Here is a 22,780-nt window from a genome sequence, read left to right as displayed (position 1 = left end):
AAATGAATGTTGTAATATTATGGTGCGTTCACGTGCTATGGAAAATATTTTCCACTTGTGAACTGGTATTTAGCAGTGTGTTACGTTCAAGTGCTTTTGTTGTCGTAATGTGGTAAAAAGATGGAGATCCAGACCTGTTATTTAGCTAAAACTATTTTAGATTGCTTATGTCATCTGCTACAGCAAGAAAATGATTTATCAAAACTCAAACGGTAAATAATATGCTGTATATTTTCTAGATCATGAATAGTACATATTTTTACCATTCACGACTCCATTTTGAAAAGGTCAAAGGTTATCTCATCTCGGCAACTCGTGCGTCACAATATTCTACGAGCTGCCCAGTGGAAAATACCACATGAGGGGGTGTTCATGTGCATTTTCTACGTCGGCTTTTGGTATTATTTACCATAATTACCATATAGCACGTGAACGCACCATTATTTCCATCAAGAGGTGACTTTTTGGTCACCTCGTATTTCTTTAAAGGTGCATTGCGCAACTTTTCATGTTAAAAATACCTGTTTTTCTATCCTATACATGCTTAAAGAACTGCCTGATTGGCTGAATGAGCCCTTCTCTGCGCACTGAGATTGCCTCTATAATCCTGTACAGTAAAATATATAAGAGGGATTCGGGCTCGACTGGGCGTGACGTCATGCGCGTTCACGCTCACCTGGCTATGTCTGGCAGGTTTGTGTATTCGCCGGCGCCGCCATTCTCCGCATCAGCAAAGACAACTCGTGCGTCAAATGTAGAAGATGGATTCAAAGAGACCGGCTTGTAGTCCATTCCAAACTCCACGTAAAGTAAAGAAAAGAAAAATTTTGTCTAGTGCCACCAAAAGGTCCAAATTGGAGTCAGACAGGCGTCGGAGTAAGACGAGAGTCAACCTCGGGAAGGCATTCAACAAATGGAGAGATCTCCGGTCTGCTCTTGGTCTCAAACGGGATCCTCAGTTGGCTTTTTTCTTGATAAAACGGTAAGATATAGCCCAGTCTCTAATGTTTGATACAGCCAATCTATGTATGACAACAAATGACGATGCGTAAAATGTGTAATGTTTTAGCGTAAGCTAGATACATGTACAATCAGAATTGGTTTTACTACCATTGTTAGTGAACAGTTTCATAAACTAGGAATTGTGTTCGGAAGAATAGTACAACATGAAACATAAAACATATCCAATAAAAGATGCGTGTGCTCCATGAGCGTGCACAACTCTGGTTGCAGTTTCGCTTGTCGCCAGAGGGGGCGTAGTTCTGCAAAAACTCAAAGACTTGCGTTTTGCACCTTTAATTTTGTTGTAAAGACATTATAAATAAATACACCTCTAATGCCCCAATGTATTAAAATCTTACACATTTAACATTGTTCAGTGAATGTTTGCTGGCAAAATCCAGTAATTTGATGAGATCGGGAATGGGCGAAAGGTTTCCCTATGCAGATTTCGCAACGGGTTAAAGTTGATCATGCAGATTTTTCGCGTCGACCAACAGAAAGCTCAATACCAAGAGCAAAACAGGGGCTTTATTACCCCTATGATTAATGTCGCAATTCCTGTGTCATTGACTGATAGCTGATAAATGATGAACTAAGTGTATTTAGGAGATGATGGACAATAGTGTTCATTTCGAGATGCTGGGATCAGTGAAGAGCTAGGCTGAGGGTTCCTCACTTTAAGAGAGATGCTCTCCATATGAGAGGATCCTTGTGATTAGTACGGGATATTAACCCTCCCGTGAGCACACGGGCAATTAAAACAATCATATTTAATTCAATTTTATACTCTCACAACCCCTGGTGCTGCAGCAAAGCAGAGCTGTGGATCGGGGAGTAATGAAAGTGATTTCCGTACACACGTCTACAGCTTTTTGAATGCGCACCAAGACCACAAAACGGACGGATGAAGCACCACTGGAAAACCTTCAGATATCGGTCATATCAGGTCAGATTGAACATGAAAAAAAATTCAACAATTAAGATGTGACAGACAACTAGTGTTTCCCGGTGTGGTTCTACTCACACACCGCTAATTTAGCAACTCGCTCTCACAATGCAGGTGTGAGTCTTTAAGATTTAAGACAGTCAGTTAATTTACAGATTGCACTGAATGCGTGTGAATGTAACCGTATCTGGCACTCGAACACAGCTTCTGTCCCGCTGGGCACAGTAACGGCCACACACACCTCCTGACCTGCACAGAGCTGAGCCTTTAACAGCCCCACATGCCTCTTAACCACAAACCACTCCATCAGAGAGAGATGGGAAAACCTCACAATGTCACCCAGAGTGATTTGTTATGTGCTGGAGGAGAGACAGAAGAGAGCGTGAGAGTTGATGAAATGATTATACAGTGGCAGGAATGGAAGGAGAGATGGTGTGTGTGTGTGTGTGTGTTGAGAGGAGAGCTTTTGGACAGTCTGCAGATAAGTCTTATTTAACACTTTCAATACGCAGTGGGATGAGGCTCAGCGATACAAAAGTGGGAAAAAAATGTATAGCTCGATATCTTTTCAGACTTTTTACGATATTTGATGTGTATCGTGATATGACTTTTATGTAATTGCTCTGAAATAGCTTAAAAATATATATAATTTTTTCCCCCAATTCGAGGTAGCATCCTATCATCCAAACAGACATTGTAGCCAAATATTACGGAGGCGTATTGCATTCACCTGAAGAAAAAAAAATCTACTCTGTTTTTCTGAATTAACGAGTTAATTATCTCAGAATTACGAGATAATTTTTCATGGGAAAAAAATGTTTGCTCCGTTTTTCTGAATTAATTACTTAATTATCTCAAAATTATGAGTAACTCATTAATTCATAAAAACACGAGTGAAAAAAATATTTTTCAAGACAAATTTCTCATAATTCTGAGATAATTAACTCGTTAATTCAGAAAAACAGCAAAAACTTTTTTTTCATGAAAAAATATCTTATTTTCTGAGATAATTAACTTGTTAATTCAGAAAAACAGAGCAAAAACTTTTTTCCATGAAAAATTATCTCGTAATTCTGAGATAATTAACTCGTTAATTGAGAAAAACAGAGTAGATTTTTTTTCTTCAAGTGAATGCAATACGCTTCCGTAAAATATACTCAAGTACAATTAAAAATTACTGCAAGAAGTAAAATACAGTAAAAATATATTCATTTCTCACTAAAGGGACAGGAGGAATATTTAACTGATACATAACATTAACAAGTAATAAACAGCAATATTTATCTACATACATGCGTTACTGTTCAAAAGTTTAGGGTTGATTTTTTTTTTTTTTTAAGGGGTCATCGGATGCCCATTTTCCACAAGTTGGTATGATTCTTTAGGGTCTTCATGTTAAGTTTGTAACATACTTTGGTTAAAATTCCTCAATGGTTGTGTAAAAAACACTCAAATACAGCTCTGTTCACAGCGACCCGTTTCGGTGCCTGTCTCTTTAAATGATAATGAGCATCTGCTCCCCCCATCCCTCTCTTCCATGGGGCGAGTCGACACAAGACATGTAAAGTGCTGACCGTATACAAATGGCTGAGGGAGGAAATATGCTAATACGGGAAATATGCTAATACGGGACAGTCCGTCAGCGGTCGTGGGCGGAGCATGACCAAAATGACATCATATTAATCTGAAAATCCAAACGGCCTGATTATTGAGTGTTTAGGCTTTTAGAGGATTTGTCAAAAAAGGAGTTAATGGATTTTTTTTTTCATTGTATGGTGGTTGTGTCCACACACTGCAAAGACACATTGATATGCAAACACCATATAAAAGTGAATTTTGCATCCGATGACCCCTTTAAAGAAGTCTATTATGCTTCAAATATTCTATTTATGATCAAATAAATGCACAGTAAAAACAGTAATGTTACGAAATATATTACAATTTAAAATAACTGTTTTCTATTTGAATGTATTTTAAAATGTAATTCCTGTGATGTCAAAGCTGAATTTTCAAAGCATAATTACTCCAGTCTTCAGTGTCACATGATCCTTAATGTCTTATTATTATCAATGTAGAAAACAATTGTGCTGCTTCATATTTTTAAAAGTAAAAGTCTTTACTCTCACTTTTGATCAATTTAATGTATAAACTGAATAAACATTAATTTCTCATAAATATTACATGATCTGTCTCAAAGCTGTTATACACTGTGTTATTTCAGTTTTACCTTTGATTTTTATATTTTTAGTTTAATTTTTAGAATGTTTTTTATGGATCTTGTTATTTTGTTAGTTTTTTTTATATTGCTATTTAGGGTTAATTTATTAAATTATTTAGTTTTAGTTTGAATTTTTTTAATAATAGTGCTTCCAATTAGACATATTTAACTTATAAAGTATTCTGTAATAGAAAGTAAGTTTACTGTAAGAATAGTAAAAAATTAAAAATGATCCCTAATAATATCTGCAACAATTATCAACTTAATCAGACAAATGGCAATTTAATTGTCCAATAATTATACAGTCATGATATCCCTAAAAATAGATCCCTAAAAGGGCTTTCATTAAAATGTTCTTTCATTATCTCTTAAAAAAACATCAAATAAACATCTACACACACACACACACACACACACGCACACGGCAAAGCAGTGATCTTGTGTATTTGTCATGAGTGGGCCGGTCACACACATGCACGAACGGCCACATGAAAGGGCACAACTGCAATTACACAAATCCTGACCTGCCTTTGGACACACACACACACACACACACACACACACACACACACACACACACACACACACACACACACACACACACACACACACACACACACACACACACACACACACACACACACACACACACACACACACACTCCAATATCTCCACTAACCTTCTACTCATTTCCTGTGCCCCCTATCGCTCTGTCTCTGTAAACGGATGTGTGTGTGTGTGTGTGTGTGTGTATGTGTGTGTGTGTGTTTAATTTTGCCTTGACGTCTTATGTTTCTCGAGTCTCTGCAATTTTCCCTCAGCTTTCATCTCCATGTTCACTACTAGACGGTGGGCCGAGGCCCCGTATCTGCTTTACTTTTCGAAATGAATGATCCCCATGGAGGGAGAACCTGAATTTGTAAAGTTGGGACGGTTGTTTTATCCTCAACGATATGAAAAGTGTTGCCACTCCCATTTGTTGCACATTTTCCCCCGAAATCATAATGCACGACCGTAAATATGCAGGCAAACGCGGTTGCCTACTATATCAGTCGAGCCAATAGCGTGGCAAGATACTGACATAGGATTATTATTAACCAATCAGATGTAGCTTATTTAGAACAGTTGTTACGCGGATGATTCAGCTGTCAGACACGAACAGCATCTGCGGCGGCAGCACAGTGACAATCGCCAAGGACATTGTTTTTGTGATTGTAAGTATTCATTTAATTAGAATATGATATCTATGACAAATGTTTGTTTTGTACACTGTGTTGTTCAAACGTATGTAAGCGTCTCGTTAGTGTCGTTTTAAGTAGGGTAGTTTCAGCTGGCTAACTGACATAGTAGCTAGCATGTCTAACGTTAGGTCACATCTCTGAACCAAAACTACAACATTACTAGTAGATTAATGCATCCTTCATTTTAATTCCAAAATCTAAACCAAGCTAATCTCCTGCATACGATCTCTTGCGATCGTATGCATGAGATTAGCTTGGTTTAGATTTTGGAATTAAAATGGATGTAAGCGTCTCGTTAGTGTCTTTTTAAGTAGGGTAGTTTCAGCTGGCTAACTAGCAGTAGCTAGCATCATGCGATTACATATTTGATTTGGTGTAAAGTTTTAAGTACTTAATTCTAACGGTAACACTTCGTCCAACTCACATAGGCTACAGCTCCACTGTATGTCCCCGGATAATTACCTCAGACTGTTTTGCAAACGTTCGCCAAAAACTCAAGGTAAACATGAACCTCTTGATATATAAAACATATTTAATTATCAGTTATATCTGACATAACATTAAAGGGTCAGCAAGCAGCCAATATTATAACCAGAGAGCTAAGAGCTCAAGAAGAACGGCATGTAATAGAAATAAGATTAGACTATCAAAGAACATATGCTATCAAACAGAGCAGAGTTTTAATGTACATAAACATCGTACAGATTTACTTCTGACTCTGTTCTCTCATTTTTTTGTGTGGTCAGGTACCGGGTATAATCTCGATAGCAGGTGAAGTGATACCGTGCTTCACTAGCCACCAAGTCCCTGCCTTGGATATGGAGAAGGAGAGACTCATCCCTTCTCCCTTCAGCGGCGAGAAGCAATTTCCCGGCATGGAGTGTTTCACACTGTGTTAGTTTTTCTTTTACCCTTTTCCTGGTGTGTTTCTGAACCTTGTACTTCTCATGTTTGCAAATAATGCATTGTACTGGAAGGAGGTGTGGGGCTTGCTTGGATGTGTAGAGATCACGGGCATTAGACCTCAGAGCCCGTGTTTTTACTGGAGTTGCCTCACCATCCTCTGCCTCTACCACTAAAAAAAGTGTAAAACAATAGATTGAGGTTCTGCACCCTTCCCCACATCACTGAATTAAGAAATGGTTTGAAACTTTAGGCAGGGGAAAACTCATCCTTCATATATTGGTTTCACCTGTTCCCTTAACATGGTTAATAAACCAGTTTCACAGCGTTCAGGTGTCTGGCCTTGTTGATGTTAATAATGCCATAATTGGAAGGGTACATTTTTGCAGGATGTTTTTATTATATACAGTGTATTAACAGTAATATATTTATATTATTTGTACTATTATACTGTTACTGCTATTACACTGCACATAACTGTATGTGTTTGATCGTACTGGAAATCCATATCTATTACACTCTTATAAGGCTACTGCTAATACATTGCACATTTATATTTAATTAATATTACTGTAAAACATACTACTTTCTTAAATGTATACTACTGTACCGAATGTCTTATACTGCGCCACCTATCTATACAATATAATACTGCACTGTAATATACTGCGCCACCTGTCTATACAATATAATACTGCACTGTATGTCTTTTACTGCACCTCCTGTCTGTACAATATAATACCAACCTTCATTTGCAGTTTCTTCAACTAATACTGCCTTCTCTCTTCTCCTTTGTGCTCGTTCTATCTTCGTGATATTTGTGAAATGGCTGTAGCACTCCCTGTGGTAGCCAATGTTAGCTGGTTTGACTAACTGGTTTGTAGGTTCCTGGCTTTGTAATTTGTATGCCTGTACTGCCTCTTCTGCTATAATACTTTCTCTGCATTCAAGGTCTTTCCACAGAAACACAGATTTAATAAATTTCTCCCAACTTATGTCTGTGAAGGGAATGGTGGGTCTATTTCCCTCACATATATGCATGCAGCACTTCATGTTTTTGCGATTTCATCCATAGTAAAAATGTGCGGGAAAAAGAGAAATGTGCGTTTTTATCATAGACATAATCAATACATAGACGCCCAATTGCCCGCTGGAGCGTACGTCAACGGTGCGGCCATATTGCGGAGGGCAACTTTCCCATAGATTTCATACCGGGAATTGAGAAAAATGTGTTTTGTGTGCTGCTTGGGGCTGTACAAATCGCCACACAATTGAAAACAGGTCTCGAGCAATTACTTTTCACAAGCAAGACTGAAAATTTGTTTCTGGTTGTATTTGGCCATTATATAATTAGAAATTTCAAAATACTACTGTTATTGTGTCACGAAATGTAGTTTTAATAGTTTTTCAGTCGACAATGTAGTTGTCTAAAGCTCAAATCTATGGTTTATTCGTAAAGATAGAGCCTATTTAAAAATTTTAACTGACGTTTTTGGAGTGAGAGATCCGGGCGCTCATGTACCCCACCTGGAACAGCCTTACCTCGGCTATAGTGCTTCTGACGTTTGCCGCTGGCTCTGATGTCTAGTGGTTAAACATGATATATAATTCGACTTGTGTATATCTAACAGGTAATCTTTGGTCTCATTAATCTATAATTTGTTCCTTGGCAAATCGTTTTGGCTGAGGGCAAAGTAAAGTTTCATAACTTTATATTTAGGCTATTTTAACGTTGTATCCTGCTGTAGATGTCTATGGTTTTCATGATGTTGTGTTTCCAAGCAATACCATGGATTAAATGTGTGAAATCAGAACGGTATATTTATTAAAGATTACAACGAAATGACAGGACATCGTATGACAAAAGATGGTTACATAAAATAAAAACAGTGACAATGCATAACGTTACCTCTACATTCACATTTTGTGTCAAACTGAATACGTAGCATAAGTGGGCAAAATTAGTTAACAAGTTCAATCTTTCCTGGGCTAAAATCACTTCTCGAAAAGATGTGCACAGAGCATAGACTGTAGGTCAGACAGCAACTTCATATCAGCGCGCCCGTGTGTTGACAAACGCGTCACCAACACCGACACTTTCCGACGCACGCTATTGGATGAAGGCAACAAATACGTCACGCATGTCGGACCCAACACGTAGCCGCCTGCTCTATTCGCCGGGAAAATAACCTGGACAAAGTTACCGATATTATAGTAATGTGCAAAGTATGTGAGTGGCAACAATTTTTATTTGCTTTGTTGAAAAGTGTAGTGGTTATATATAAAAAACTGGGTTATCCATCCCCAGAGATCGTCTGAAAACACGAAATCCCCCCTCGGCCCACCGTCTATACGGTCAGATCATTTCCAAAAAGGTTCACACACTTCTGATGTCTCACGCACACACACACACACATCTGAATAGCTCTGGGATCAGAGGCTTGCGCTCTAACTCTGGGTGTAAACGCAGTGCCACTCAGCAGCCTCCTCCTTTGATTGACATGTGTCAGTCATGCTGTGTGATGCTCGGGATTGCTTGTTTTGACCATGATCTGCATCCTCAGCATTATAGAATCAGTTTCTACTTGATTCGGAGACATGTTTCATTAGTAACCAAAAAGATTTCTGGCTAAAAGAGAAGATCAAAAATAGAGATGCACAATATACTAGTGACCACAATCATAACAACCAATACTGCTTTATTCTTTATTAACTACTGGATTTTGATTATTTGCATTAGTTTATTTGTTGATTTCAAACTGTAAATTCAGTTTCTATAACAGATTTGAAAGGAAATATACTATACTGTTTGTGATCTATACTCTACATTAGTGATAGACTAAAGCCGTTTTGAGTTTCTCAGCATTGGCCAATTACTATGTTCACTTGGAGCATTAAAGTGCCCCTATTATGCTTTTCACATATTATCTTTCATGTAGCGTGTAATATAGCTGTGAATGTAAACGGTCTGCCAAGATCTAAGTACAGATAAATGGAGTTATTGACTCCCAAATGAAAAGAAAAAACTGAAACGAGTCGTCAGTAATTCCGGTCTTACTTCTTTGTAGGTTTGTAACACATTTGCATAATGCCAGTCTATGATCTTCATTGGCTGCCCAGGAACAACATATAGCTTGAGCCTCAAACACTGTAGTTGTAGCTGAGACTGGAAGAGTTTGACTCGTGTTGTTCATGTCGAGAAGACGCTGTTTTATGCGCTTTGGAAGCAAATCCACTGTAATGCACTTTCAAAAGGATGAGGACTTGCGAGAACCAATCACAACTGACTGGGTCATCTGACCAATCAGAGCGGAGTGGACCAATCACAACAGACTGGGTTATCTGACCAATCAGAGCGGAGTGGACCAATCACAACACACTGGGTCATCTGACCAATCAGAGCGGAGTGGACCAATCACAACAGACTGGGTCATCTGACCAATCAGAGCGGAGTAGACCAATAACAACACACTGGGTCATCTGACCAATCAGAGCGGAGTGGACCAATCACAACACACTGGGTCATCTGACCAATCAGAGCGGAGAGAACCAATCACAACAGACTGGGTCATCTGACCAATCAGAGCGGAGAGAACCAATCACAACTGACTGGGTCATCTGACCAATTAGAGCAGAGTGGACCAATCACAACTGACTGGGTCATCTGACCAATCAGAGCGGAGTAGACCAATAACAACAGACTGGGTCATCTGACCAATCAGAGCGGAGTGGACCAATCACAACAGACTGGGTCATCTGACCAATCAGAGCGGAGTGGACCAATCACAACAGACTGGGTCATCTGACCAATCAGAGCGGAGAGAACCAATCACAACTGACTGGGTCATCTGACCAATCAGAGCGGAGTAGACCAATAACAACAGACTGGGTCATCTGACCAATCAGAGCAGAGTAGACCAATAACAACAGACTGGGTCATCTGACCAATCAGAGCGGAGAGAACCAATCACAACAGACTGGGTCATCTGACCAATCAAGAGCGGAGTGGACCAATAACAACAGACTGGGTCATCTGACCAATCAGAGCGGAGAGAACCAATCACAACTGACTGGGTCATCTGACCAATCAGAGCGGAGTAGACCAATCACAACAGACTGGGTCATCTGACCAATCAGAGCGGAGTGGACCAATCACAACAGACTGGGTCATCTGACCAATCAGAGCGGAGAGAACCAATAACAACAGACTGGGTCATCTGACCAATCAGAGCGGAGTGGACCAATCACAACAGACTGGGTCATCTGACCAATCAGAGCGGAGAGAACCAATCACAACAGACTGGGTCATCTGACCAATCAAGAGCGGAGTGGACCAATAACAACAGACTGGGTCATCTGACCAATCAAGAGCGGAGTGGACCAATAACAACAGACTGGGTCATCTGACCAATCAGAGCGGAGAGAACCAATCACAACAGACTGGGTCATCTGACCAATCAAGAGCGGAGTGGACCAATAACAACAGACTGGGTCATCTGACCAATCAGAGCGGAGTGGACCAATCACAACAGACTGGGTCATCTGACCAATCAGAGCGGAGAGAACCAATCACAACTGACTGGGTCATCTAACCAATCAGAGCGGAGTGGACCAATCACAACAGACTGGGTCATCTGACCAATCAGAGCGGAGTGGACCAATCACAACAGACTGGGTCATCTGACCAATCAGAGCGGAGTAGACCAATCACAACAGACTGGGTCATCTGACCAATCAGAGCGGAGTAGACCAATAACAACAGACTGGGTCATCTGACCAATCAGAGCGGAGAGAACCAATCACAACAGACTGGGTCATCTGACCAATCAAGAGCGGAGTAGACCAATCACAACAGACTGGGCCATCTGACCAATCAGAGCGGAGTAGACCAATAACAACAGACTGGGTCATCTGACCAATCAGAGCGGAGTAGAATAGTTTTGTTGTCTGCCGTTTCAAATGCACAAGCTCTTTAAAGTTGGGTGGATTCAGATCGGCTGTCAATATTTTTATCAGCTGGAAAATACAATTTTGAAAGTGATTCCAACTAAATTGTTCCTCTGTGTCGCTATCGCTATAGTTGTAGTTCACACTTCACTATTCACACAGAATTAGAATGATTATTAAATTACTCATCATTGTTACAGTGCAATTATATACAGTATTTAAGTACCGAGTAATAATAATTAACTACATGTACTTAATATAGGGTTGGGTTTGGGGTTAGTTTCATGTAATATAATTTACATAATTTATAATAATATAATGTAATGTAATTTGCATAATTTACTGTTATTACTATGGTAAGTATATGTAACAAGCAGCAAGGACACTGTAAAATAAAGTGTTACATAAAAACATTGGCCATTACTGATCCGATCACAGATATATCATGATCCCTGAATTCCCCTGAAGCATGTAAAAATCTGCAGTCTGCTGGATGTTAGGGTGTGTGTTTTAAATATATAACAGATATAACATATCAGAAATTGCTTTGTTTACTGGCCATAACATAAAAAAAAGAATGTTTTGAATGGTATTAGTCAGAACTCCTGGATGTGCGTGACCACAGCTTACCCTCTTTCTGCTGTGTCGTGGCGGGCGTCTGCGTCTCCTTGGTGTAGGACACCACCTCTTTGGGTGGGAAATCCACGTGGGTCGTCTTCGCCATTGCCAACTTCAGAGGACCACGTCTGCGAGAGTGCACAAACACACACAGACACACAAATCATACGGAGGAACTGTGCACACACTGCTCAAACACATAAAAACTCACAGGCTTTTAATAAAATGCTGCTGTCTATGTAGTAGAAAGGCTTTTATTTATTTTTTTACTTGATGCTACATTGCTAGAGAAAACAGATACAAATGCCTATTCCCTTTTGCCAAAAACACTCATAATGCACTTTTGATTTTGGCGCCACCCTTCTGTAGTTTTAATAAAAGTCCAGTTTCAGTTGTATTTTTACTAGGGCTGTCAAATGATTAATCACGATTAATCACATCCAAAATAAAAGGTTTTTTTACATAATATATGTGGGTGCACTGTGTATAATTATTTTGTATATATATATAAATACACACACATGCATGTATATTTAAGAAAAAAATATTATTTATATATAAAATATTTATATTTATATATAATATAAATTATATATAAATCTATATACAGTATATACATGAAAATATTTCTTAAATATATACAAGCATGTGTGTGTATTTATATATATATAAAATAATTATACACAGTGCACCCACATATATTATGTAAAAAAAACTTTTATTTTGGATGTGATTAATCACGATTAATCATTTGACAGCCCTAATTTTTACAACTACCGACATTGTAACAATACAATATTTTTTTTAAATTCAGCTCATTTATCCTTTAAAGCCTCATTTACACCTAGTAAGAGCCCTCACAGCTGATCTGATCATAAGTGAACAGCACTAATCACAGTGCCGGTGTGAACGGGTCCAATGAGTCTCAGGCCCGGTTTACAGCTGGTATGAAGATGCGTTTTAGTCGATCGGATCACAAGTGGACGACACTAAATACAGGAGTAAACGGTGAGCTTGTCCACTTTCGACCACTTCCGGGTAGTTGAAAACATTAGACCGGATTGCTTTCGTAGTGTAAACACTCATGAGGTTGAATGTGTTCAAACAGCCACAAAACACCGTCTACTCTCCGTCTACTGACCTAATGAGTGATATTATGAGAAGAGCTCTAGCCAGACGGGGTTTAAACTTTGTCGGCTGGAGACCCAAGTTTGGTTTGAAGATGAAAAACATACCCAGCACAATGTTCTCTCACCATTCCTGATTTCTAACACACACTCACAGCGTTCGGCTGGTCTTGTGTCTATCAGAGCAGAAACTAAAGCTGATGCATTGCTCTCCGTATGTTTTTCCATCGTCTCTGTGTGCGTTCATATGTAAATTACACAAGCTTATTTTGTCCATTAGATCAAACTTTTTTTTTTTTAAATGACATAGACCCTCACCTCGAAGAAATCAGGACAGGAGAGGTTGAAAGTGGACAACAGAGACGGATTACAACACCAGGTGTGAACGGGAATGTCTCTCGTCTACTTGTGATCGACTAAAACGCATCTTAATACCAGGCGTAAACAGGGCCTAAGAAAAGCCTTGTGATCTAATCACCCCTACCACATTTATAGGTGACTAGAAATGAATGTAACATTCTGACATGAAAACAAATATCAAAAATGTGGACACACTTGACTAAAATGTGTTACTCATGATGATCTTAAAAGGCTTTTAGTTAAATGCCTAAAAATTACTTTATTACATAAATATAACCGGACTATAAATTAATTTCAAACAAAAGCAAAAACCATATAATTTTTTTTTTTTAAATGAATTAATTAATTTTAATCGAAAAGTTGGACCGGGTTGTGAAGGAAAAGTTGCCAACAGTGCACTTGGTAACTCCTTCAATACTGTTGGAAAAGCTTGCTTTAAATACAGATAGTTTTGATTTGTTTAACATTTTTGGTCATTATATATGACCAAATATATATATGACCAGACCAAATATATATATATATATATATATATACACACACTTGTGTCATTTCATAATTTTGATGACTTTACTATTATTCTAAGGCCTGGTTTCACAGACAGGGCTTAGATTAAGCCAGGATTAGGCCTTAGATTTATTCGGACGTTTAAGTAGCTTTTATAAGCATACCTTAGAAAAAACATTACTGGTGTTCATCTCGAGACAAAACAGTGGAACTCACATATTTCAAGATATCAGTGCAAGTTGCTTTCAGTTAACAGCTCAAACATGCATTTTAGTCTGGGACTAGGCTTAACCCATGTCTGTGAAACCGGGGGTTAATGAATAAATGCTAAATAAGTGTGTCTGTCCAAACTATTGACATGTAGTGTCAACATGCACCAAACTCCCAGAATCACTCCCAGATGTTCACACAGGTGTAAACAGTCCCTAAATGTCCTCTGGAAATCACTGTGCTCACATTATAAGTCTGCTTACATTTACATGCACATCTGTCTGGCATTCACAACATGCCGTTGATCTACAGTGTTAATCCCTGCTCATGATCATATGCCACTCATGACTCCTCTACAGGTTTGAAAGAGTGAAGGAGAAAGAGCAGAAAGTGTGCAGTACCCCAGCTCAGAGTGAAGCAGAAGAGTAGAGGGGTCGCAGTCCCAGTGCAGAGTCCTGTTAGTGTCACAGGGTTACAGACAGAGACAGAGACAGAGAGAGGTTGTAAAAACACAATGTTACGACACTTCAGAGCAGTTAAGAAGAGACACAAGCAGAAAAGCTTCTATACACACACACACACACACCACAAACACAGAAACAGAACCAGATGTCCATGTAGTGCTATGTTTCTAAAGGAAATCATCTGTTCTGATGTCCAGGAGACAAACCACACTCCTCCAGCACAGTCCCAGACACATCAGTTATTGCATTATCACCTGATGATCACAATCATTTGAGAAAATCCCATATACCTTAAATGACAACATCATAGATTTGCTATAAATATGTGAATTTTAAGTAAAAATGCCATCAAAATCATGTTTTCATGTGACCAGATACAGTAGTGCATATTATCTGGTCACTAAATTGGTGCAATGTTCGGCCAAAAAGCTGTCTGTCACCTAATTGGTTAGTTTTAGGGGTCTGAGACCTGTCTAAACTCAGACCATTTCAGGAGCTGTGAGTATGGTCCATTTAAAGTCAACATGCAATGAAATCTGCCACCTTTTTCCCTCTGAGTTAAACAGGATATTCTCACTATTTGGCAGTTAGAAATAAGAGGGAGTGACACAAGCCAAAAAGAAAAGTAGCACAAGAGCTGTTTACATTATGATGAAAGATAAAAAATAAAAAACGTATACAAATATTCTATAGCTATTCATGAAAATACATACAAAATACACTGCAAATGTAGCTGGTGTATAATGTGTTGTGTTCGACGAAGCTTCTAGCTGAGCACCAGTGCAGGGTCTGACACTAAAGTCTTTGCTTTCTTCTATTAAGACAGTGGGGCATGAAATAGCCTTCATCTCTCAAAAGAACAACAGACTGATGCGAATCTAGAGATTATTTTGGGCCATTTTTGATAGAAAAAGACATAGTGATTTCTCCACTCCATTAAGGCCCCATATATACTTCAAGTGAAATCTGAAAACGAACTGGCGTGACGTCATTTCGAACAAAATCAGGCCAAAGCTTACTTTTTTTTGGAGTTCGTTTCTGGAGTTTGAAACAGCTTGCCAAAGTGAACTTTACAGAAAAGTTTGTTCCGGCCGATAAACACTGTTAGTCGGTGGCGATGACGTCACGGTAGCGTGTGGCTCTGAGGCTCCGCCTTCTTTGACGTGTAAATCTTCTCTGGTTCATTTCTTCGGTTCAGTTCGTCGAGGTCAAACGTGAGTAAAAACATGAACACAGACGCTTTATAGCAGGAATTGAGGTTGTTATTCCAATTGAAAGAGACACTTTAAAGCAATCAGTTGCACTTTATTTTTTAGTACGTGTACTTACAGTGTACTTACCTAAGAAAGTACTGGTAATATAAGGTACTACATGGGTTAAGTTTAGGTTTAGGAGTAGGTTCAGAGTTAGTACCTAGTTATAACCCAGTTATTGCAATTACTATAAGTAGTACATAGTTTGTACATGGGGAACAGGACTGTAAAATAAAGTGCTACCAGCCAATCTATAGTTTAAATAATCGTGATGTGACTGGATTGCTGAATTGCAGAGCTGGTGCAAACATCTCCACATCGCTATGATCAGATGCTTTCTTAAAGGTCCACTGAAGTGTCTAGAAACGCGCAGCATTGTTCAATGTGGTGACTTAATTTCCACTGAAACAGGAAGAAGGGGCGGGAAATATCGAACAGCTCCTCCCCTTTTTTAAATAGCCAATAGTGTTTAGTTTATATCACATCTCGGCCGGAGCCGTTGAGCTCAGTAAAACCCACAGTTTCCTCCTAATCTCTAACCGTTTCTCCTCCTAATCTCCTCCATATAGCTTTAAAATACAGCATTCGGTGCAGAATTCAAACGTGTCTGATACGTTTTCTGGTCTGCACCGACTAATATGAAACCAGACTTCATTTAAGCTCCAATGTGAAGCATATTTACACTGTCTGAATCGTTCCCTATCCCCTATACAGTGCACTATGTGCCATTCACCATGTAGAACATAGCAAATGTGTGAACAACATCTATTTATAGTGTAGGGGGCGGAGCTTCAGATTCTAGAGAGCATTTGATTGGACAGAAAATCTGATGAGAAGCTGAAGTGCAGAGTGATGTCATCAAAATCTTTGATACATATTGGCGGAGGAGAGAGACTAAGTTTTGAACGCTTATATCTTCTAAATGTAAATTTTGTCATTGTTTTGGAGCACACTAGCTTATAGATAACAGTAAGACTCACATATTCATACTAAAAGCCAAAAAAGACTTTAAAGCAGCACTAAGTAGGAATTCCGTTTTTGTCAAACAGCGACCCCTAGAGTCGTTGTGGGGTACTTGTACTGTCGTGAATAGCACCAAATCCCGTCTACGGAAAGCCTGGCCACTCCCTATTAAGTCCTATTGTACCGACTTTTTGGTTGTAGTTCCACCAGAGTTCCACTAGAGGCAATAGTCCGAGTGCAAAATTAATGGGAGTCTATGGGGCTAAACGGCTAAATTTGTCTTTTTCACCTGATTGTCATTGAGAAATCTTAGATTTGAATGTAGGTTTTGCAAGTCCAACATGGGTTATAGGTCGAAAGTTGAATGAACAAGTACTTATGTCCTTTCGATTTCTTACAGGTTGAGTTGTTTTTGCCCATAACACGCTAGCATTCTGCTAATGGACGCTGATTGGTCAGTGAAGGACTGATTACGACCAGAGATACCGCTTGATGGCATCGTGGCATCCGAAGCGGGACCACATATGTATTTACCTGTGTCAGTTGTGTAGTAGATGCCTAGAGAGAAAAGAAAGTGCAGAACGCAAAAGTTTTCTTATTGTGGAAAAAGCATTTTCTGTGATTGACCCAATTTTAGCAATAACAAAGATAACTGATGGATCCTTTATCTATGGTAATACGATATGGTACGACTACAGTGCAGTGCAAATAGTAAATATAAGATAAAGTGAGAAGTCATATTAAATAGTTTAGTCAATAAAATAAAGATAGAAACAGTACAGCAAATAAAATAGTAATGAAAAGGCTATATAAAATATAGGCTATATAAAATAAAATGACACAACCCTGTCTATTTTTCAGTTTTATTGATCAGTAAGAGACATTATAACAGTATAAGTAGCCTAAAAGGTATAAGAAGAGTTATACAAGACAATAAATAAAGTAAACGATTCAGACACAGCAGGATACAACGTTAAAATAGCCACAATATAAAGTTATGAAACTTCACTTTGCCGTCAGCCAAAACGATTTGCCAGGGAACAAGATTAATGAGACCAAAGATCGCCCGTTAGATATACACAAGACGAATTATATGTCATGTTTGACCACAAACGTCAGAAGCACCGAGTAAAGGCTGTTACAGGCGGGGTGCAGAGCGCTGAGACCCCGGTAAAGGCTTGGATATCACAACTCCGAAAACGTCAGATCAAATTTTTAAATAATCTTTATAAATAAACCACATATTTGAGCTTTCAACAACTACATTGTCGACTGAAAAACTATAAAAACTACATTTCGTGACACAATAACAGTAGTATTTTTAAATTTCGCGGCTTCTCTAGTCTGTCTATGCGCGAAAGCACCAGTGACTGAAGGATTGCCGTAAAGCAGGTTTCTGGTCGTACGATGTGTATGACGTCATTGACATTTTAAAAGACTTTTTAAAGCAAATAAGTGACTCTAAAAAATCTAACACCCAGCAATGTGTAATTTCTTTGCATCTTCTTTCGAATACAACATTCGAATTACTAGACAAAAAATTATATCCTGAGAAAAGTGGATTTTTAGGGGTATTGCTCCATAGACCTCCATTCATTCTGCACTCCGCCTGTGAGCGCCCTCATATGGACCCAGAGTGGAACTGCAACAGTTCAGAACCCGGAAGTTTTATGTGAGTGGGAGTTCTCCCCATATTAGACTTTCTCTGATAGCACTCACGCAGAGATGGCTCACACTCACGGCCGGATCCCCTCCCCCTGTACACCGGTACCTTTTCAGTAGGATGGACGCTGTAACGAGTGGAAATAAGGTATGGTCCCTTTAAGAGCTGCGCGCGCCCTGTTTAACTGTCGGCAGTCTGTATTGTATGTGCGCCTCGAACACCACATGTATACGGCGCCGGGTTATTTCTGTTTGATGCTCATTTTATCAGAATTTTATCAGATCTGTTTTTTGCCGTAAAGCAATTCGTTACCTCGCGCGACCTGATATCACACGATACACGGCCCGCCGGCCCAAAGTTGCAAGGGTGGTTTTGCGGCTCACAGGCACCAGGGGGGTGCGAGACGACCACCATTCAACACGAAATCAGTAATATAAACATTACAATGACTCCAAAGCTGTTCGGTTAAGGTAAAAAAGTTACTTAGTTCACCTTTAACTGCTGTTTTCTCACCACTGTAATTTTGTTGTGCGTTTAGTTTGTTATTGAGAACAAAGAACACAGCACATATTTATATATGATGAAATAAGCTCACGCAATTTACATATGAACACAACCAGAGACGACAGAAAAACACACGGAGATCATCAGTTTTAGTTTCTGCTCTGATAGACGCAAGACCAGCCGAACGCTGTGAGTGTGTGTTAGAAATCAGGAATGGTGAGAGAACATTGTGCTTGGTACATTTTTCATCTTCAAACCAAACTTGGGACTTCAGCCGACAAAGTTTAAACCCCGTCTGATAAAGCCCGTAAATAGTTTTATCTCTAAAAACAGTTTAGCCTATAAAGCTAGTATAACGCTAGTATATTGGGCATAGAGAAATGACAAATAAAAATCGCTTGTTAATACCACTAACAAGGCTGAAAATAGACCCACACTAACACGGTAGCATAATGAGGGTCCCTACCTACCAGTTGATCTACGAACGCCGATCCAAGCCTGCTGTTCGCGCTCACCTTATCACAACTTATAGCTCGTTCACATCTCACCAGCGCACTTGGATCGGCGTTCGTAGATCGACTGGTAGAGACTGTATTTCAAAGATGGCTTCTGCCTGTATACGCGAAGTTGACTGTATGTTTAAAATATCTTCTTATTAAACTGTCTGGACACTGACAAAGTTCTCAATGCTTCGGTTTGAAGGTAGGGACCCTCATTATGCTACCGTGCTAGTGTGGGTCTATTTTCAGCCTTGTTAGTGGTATTAACAAGCGATTTTTATTTGTCATTTCTCTATGCCCAATATACTAGCGTTATACTAGCTTTATAGGCTAAACTGTTTTTAGAGATAAAACTATTTACATTCGATAATCATGAAAACAAATCTCAGATAACGGTTGACTAGGTAACAATGTGTAATTAGACCAAAGGTTCATTTTGCGCCGGAGTTCTCCTTTAAAATGTTTTAGACCCTGTTCACTCCTGTATTTAGTGTCGTCCACTTGTGATGCGATCGACCAAAACGCATCTTAATGCCAGCTGTAAACAGGGCCTTAATGATTGGAGAAATCCTGCATTCATCACCAGAAAGAAGTGTGTTGTTTTTACTATAAAGTCCAGTCATGGCATTTTCATTAAACATTATGAGGTCAAAGCATATAAAAAAGAAAAGAAAAAGAAATATGCATCAATGAATGGTTCACAATAAATGCATAGCTATAATATGCATTTAGAAAATAGATAGGGTTCATTTTTATTTCACGCTGACTTTAAAAAGGCAATGAAATCTTCACAGATCCTGACACTAACCCGACCCACATCAGCGGAAGCACAACCTGAGGCTGTGTGTGGTCATGAGTGCATAAGTGGGAGTATGACTGTGATGAGGGAGAATGTGTGTGTGCAGTTGGTAACATGACCTGCATGTGTGTAGGAAGTGGTGAAGTGGTGCGGGATATGAGTAGACACGGAGCCCCGGGGGCATCTGTGTGTGTGTGTGTGTGTGTGTGTGTGTGTGTGTGTGTGTGTGTGTGTGTGTGTGTGTGTGTGTGTGTGTGTGAGAGCTTCTGCTGTAATCAGGGGTTAAACACTCTCCACGGCAGCTCTTCACTGCTCCCACAGGTCTTATTCCAGCATAAAAATCTATAACATTTCTATATTCATAGTTTTACTAGCTGGAGCCATTGCCTAGTGCTTAGCTCATGTGCCTCAGAAAAGCATTGTGGGAAATGCGTGTTCGATTCTGGCCAGTGTCATCAGGGAATAGAGATCGCATTTCCCCACTGTGTAATATTTTCCAGTTTCCCCTCTATTTTGACTATCAATAATAAAGTGGCAATATTGTTTTACAACTGGATTTTTTTTTAACCCTAAACTAGAATCTGGTTCTGATAATAGATATAATGTAAGGCTGAGCAACATTATAGGCAAAGGGTTAAAAAACCCCCAAAAAAACTGGTTTTACTATTGGAAATATAAGGTGATGCAGGGATGATGTATATTTTGTAGGTCAAAACCCGGAAACAAGTTTTTTTAACAGGTTTTTGGTTTACATTTTCATGTTTTATTCTACGACATGAAATACATCATTTTTAAATACTCCTAACAAAGGTGTCTAAAAGGGACTAGAGAGCTTGTCGGGGACATTAAACGTCATCAGCCGAACAGATAAACTCATCTAATAACTAGTCGCTTTCACAGCCTTACCACAGCTATAATTGAGCTTTTGCAAACTATTATAACTCAAACATTCAGGGAAAATGTTTTTAAACAATAAAGACTGAAAGATTTGCCAGAAGCTTAATGGCAGAGGCATTGAAGTCATGTGATGAGTGTGGTTCGTTTATAGCACGTTTAGCTTTTTACTTCTGCTGTTTGTTCTGAGGTTTCAAAATTCATAAAAGAAAATTGTGAGGATTATCGTGATGAACAAAACATGTAAAAAAAAAAAAATCATAAAATTTTGTTGGTCACGATAGAGATCATTTCCTACAATAATCCAAAAGCCGTAAAAATCGTTTAGCCAAACTTTCAAATTGGCCTAAAAACACATTGTCATTGCAGCCCTCCATACTATTATCATTGATCGGAGCTTTTTGCAGTGCATTCTGGGATAGAATATCCTTTAGAATATGGCTTAGAAGGCCGCATCATCATCATTTTGGATCAGCCTTTGCATTAAGAGCACATCTATGATGCTCTCAAACGCAGACTAGATGGGAGTCAGAACACAGCTGATGTTTCATGTTTTCCTTCGCTCTTCTCAGGGGTTTTCCAGCAGTGAATTCTCTTTGAAGTTAAAGCTGAAAACAGCTAATGACAGAGATGTATTCAGCAGAAGCTTTCCCAACCTGCTCAGACCTGCACAGCACAGACACAACAACCCTTTCCCTGACGCTTCGTCCTTCATGCAATGTTAAAGCCACACACCTCTCCGCTGCCACATGCATGACATATACATATACACTCACCTAAAGGATTATTAGGAACACCACACTAATACTGTGTTTGACCCCCTTTCGCCTTCAGAACTGCCTTAATTCTACGTGGCATTGATTCAACAAGGTGCTGAAAGCATTCTTTAGAAATGTTGGCCCATATTGATAGGATGGCATCTTGCAGTTGATGGAGATTTGTGGGATGCACATCCAGGGCACGAAGCTCCCGTTCCACCACATCCCAAAGATGCTCTATTGGGTTGAGATCTGGTGACTGTGGGGGCCATTTTAGTACAGTGAACTCATTGTCATGTTCAAGAAACCAATTTGAAATGATTCGAGCTTTGTGACATGGTGGAAGTAGCCATCAGAGGATGGGTACATGGTGGCCATAAAGGGATGGACATGGTCAGAAATAATGCTCAGGTAGGCCGTGGCATTTAAACGATGCCCAATTGGCACCAAAGGGTCTAAAGTGTGCCAAGAAAACATCCCCCACACCATTACACCACCACCACCAGCCTGCACAGTGGTAACAAGGCCTGATGGATCCATGTTCTCATTCTGTTTACGCCAAATTCTGACTCTACCATCTGAATGTCTCAACAGAAATCGAGACTCATCAGACCAGGCAACATTTTTCCAGTCTTCAACTGTCCAATTTTGGTGAGCTCTTGCAAATTGTAGCCTCTTTTTCCTATTTGTAGTGGAGATGAGTGGTACCCGGTGGGGTCTTCTGCTGTTGTAGCCCATCCGCCTCAAGGTTGTGCGTGTTGTGGCTTCACAAATGCTTTGCTGCATACCTCGGTTGTAACGAGTGGTTATTTCAGTCAAAGTTGCTCTTCTATCAGCTTGAATCAGTCGGCCCATTCTCCTCTGACCTCTAGCATCAACAAGACATTTTCGCCCACAGGACT

General features: G+C 39.4%; 1 protein-coding gene across 2 annotated transcripts in view; it reads right to left on the bottom strand.

Annotated features, from left to right (window-relative positions):
• dync1i2a (dynein, cytoplasmic 1, intermediate chain 2a) overlaps positions 1-22,780 on the bottom strand; it is a 53,620-nt gene that overhangs the window by 24,050 nt on the left and 6,790 nt on the right. Inside the window, exons 5-6 of one of the 2 annotated variants that reach the window (XM_056243490.1) lie at positions 14,482-14,535; positions 11,889-12,004 (exon numbers count right to left, since the gene is read on the bottom strand). In XM_056243490.1, coding sequence (XP_056099465.1) covers positions 11,889-12,004; positions 14,482-14,535 — 170 coding nt within the window. The remainder of the gene's footprint in view (positions 1-11,888; positions 12,005-14,481; positions 14,536-22,780) is intronic. The other variant, XM_056243491.1, reaches the window with a different exon arrangement.

Source organism: Rhinichthys klamathensis, unplaced genomic scaffold (genome assembly GCF_029890125.1).
Source record: "Rhinichthys klamathensis goyatoka isolate OS25496 unplaced genomic scaffold, OSU_Roscu_1.1 h1tg000800l_1, whole genome shotgun sequence".
NCBI lineage: Eukaryota > Metazoa > Chordata > Actinopteri > Cypriniformes > Leuciscidae > Rhinichthys > Rhinichthys klamathensis.
The sequence above is the reverse complement of the archived record's forward strand: the minus strand, read 5'-3'. Positions and strand labels throughout refer to the sequence as shown.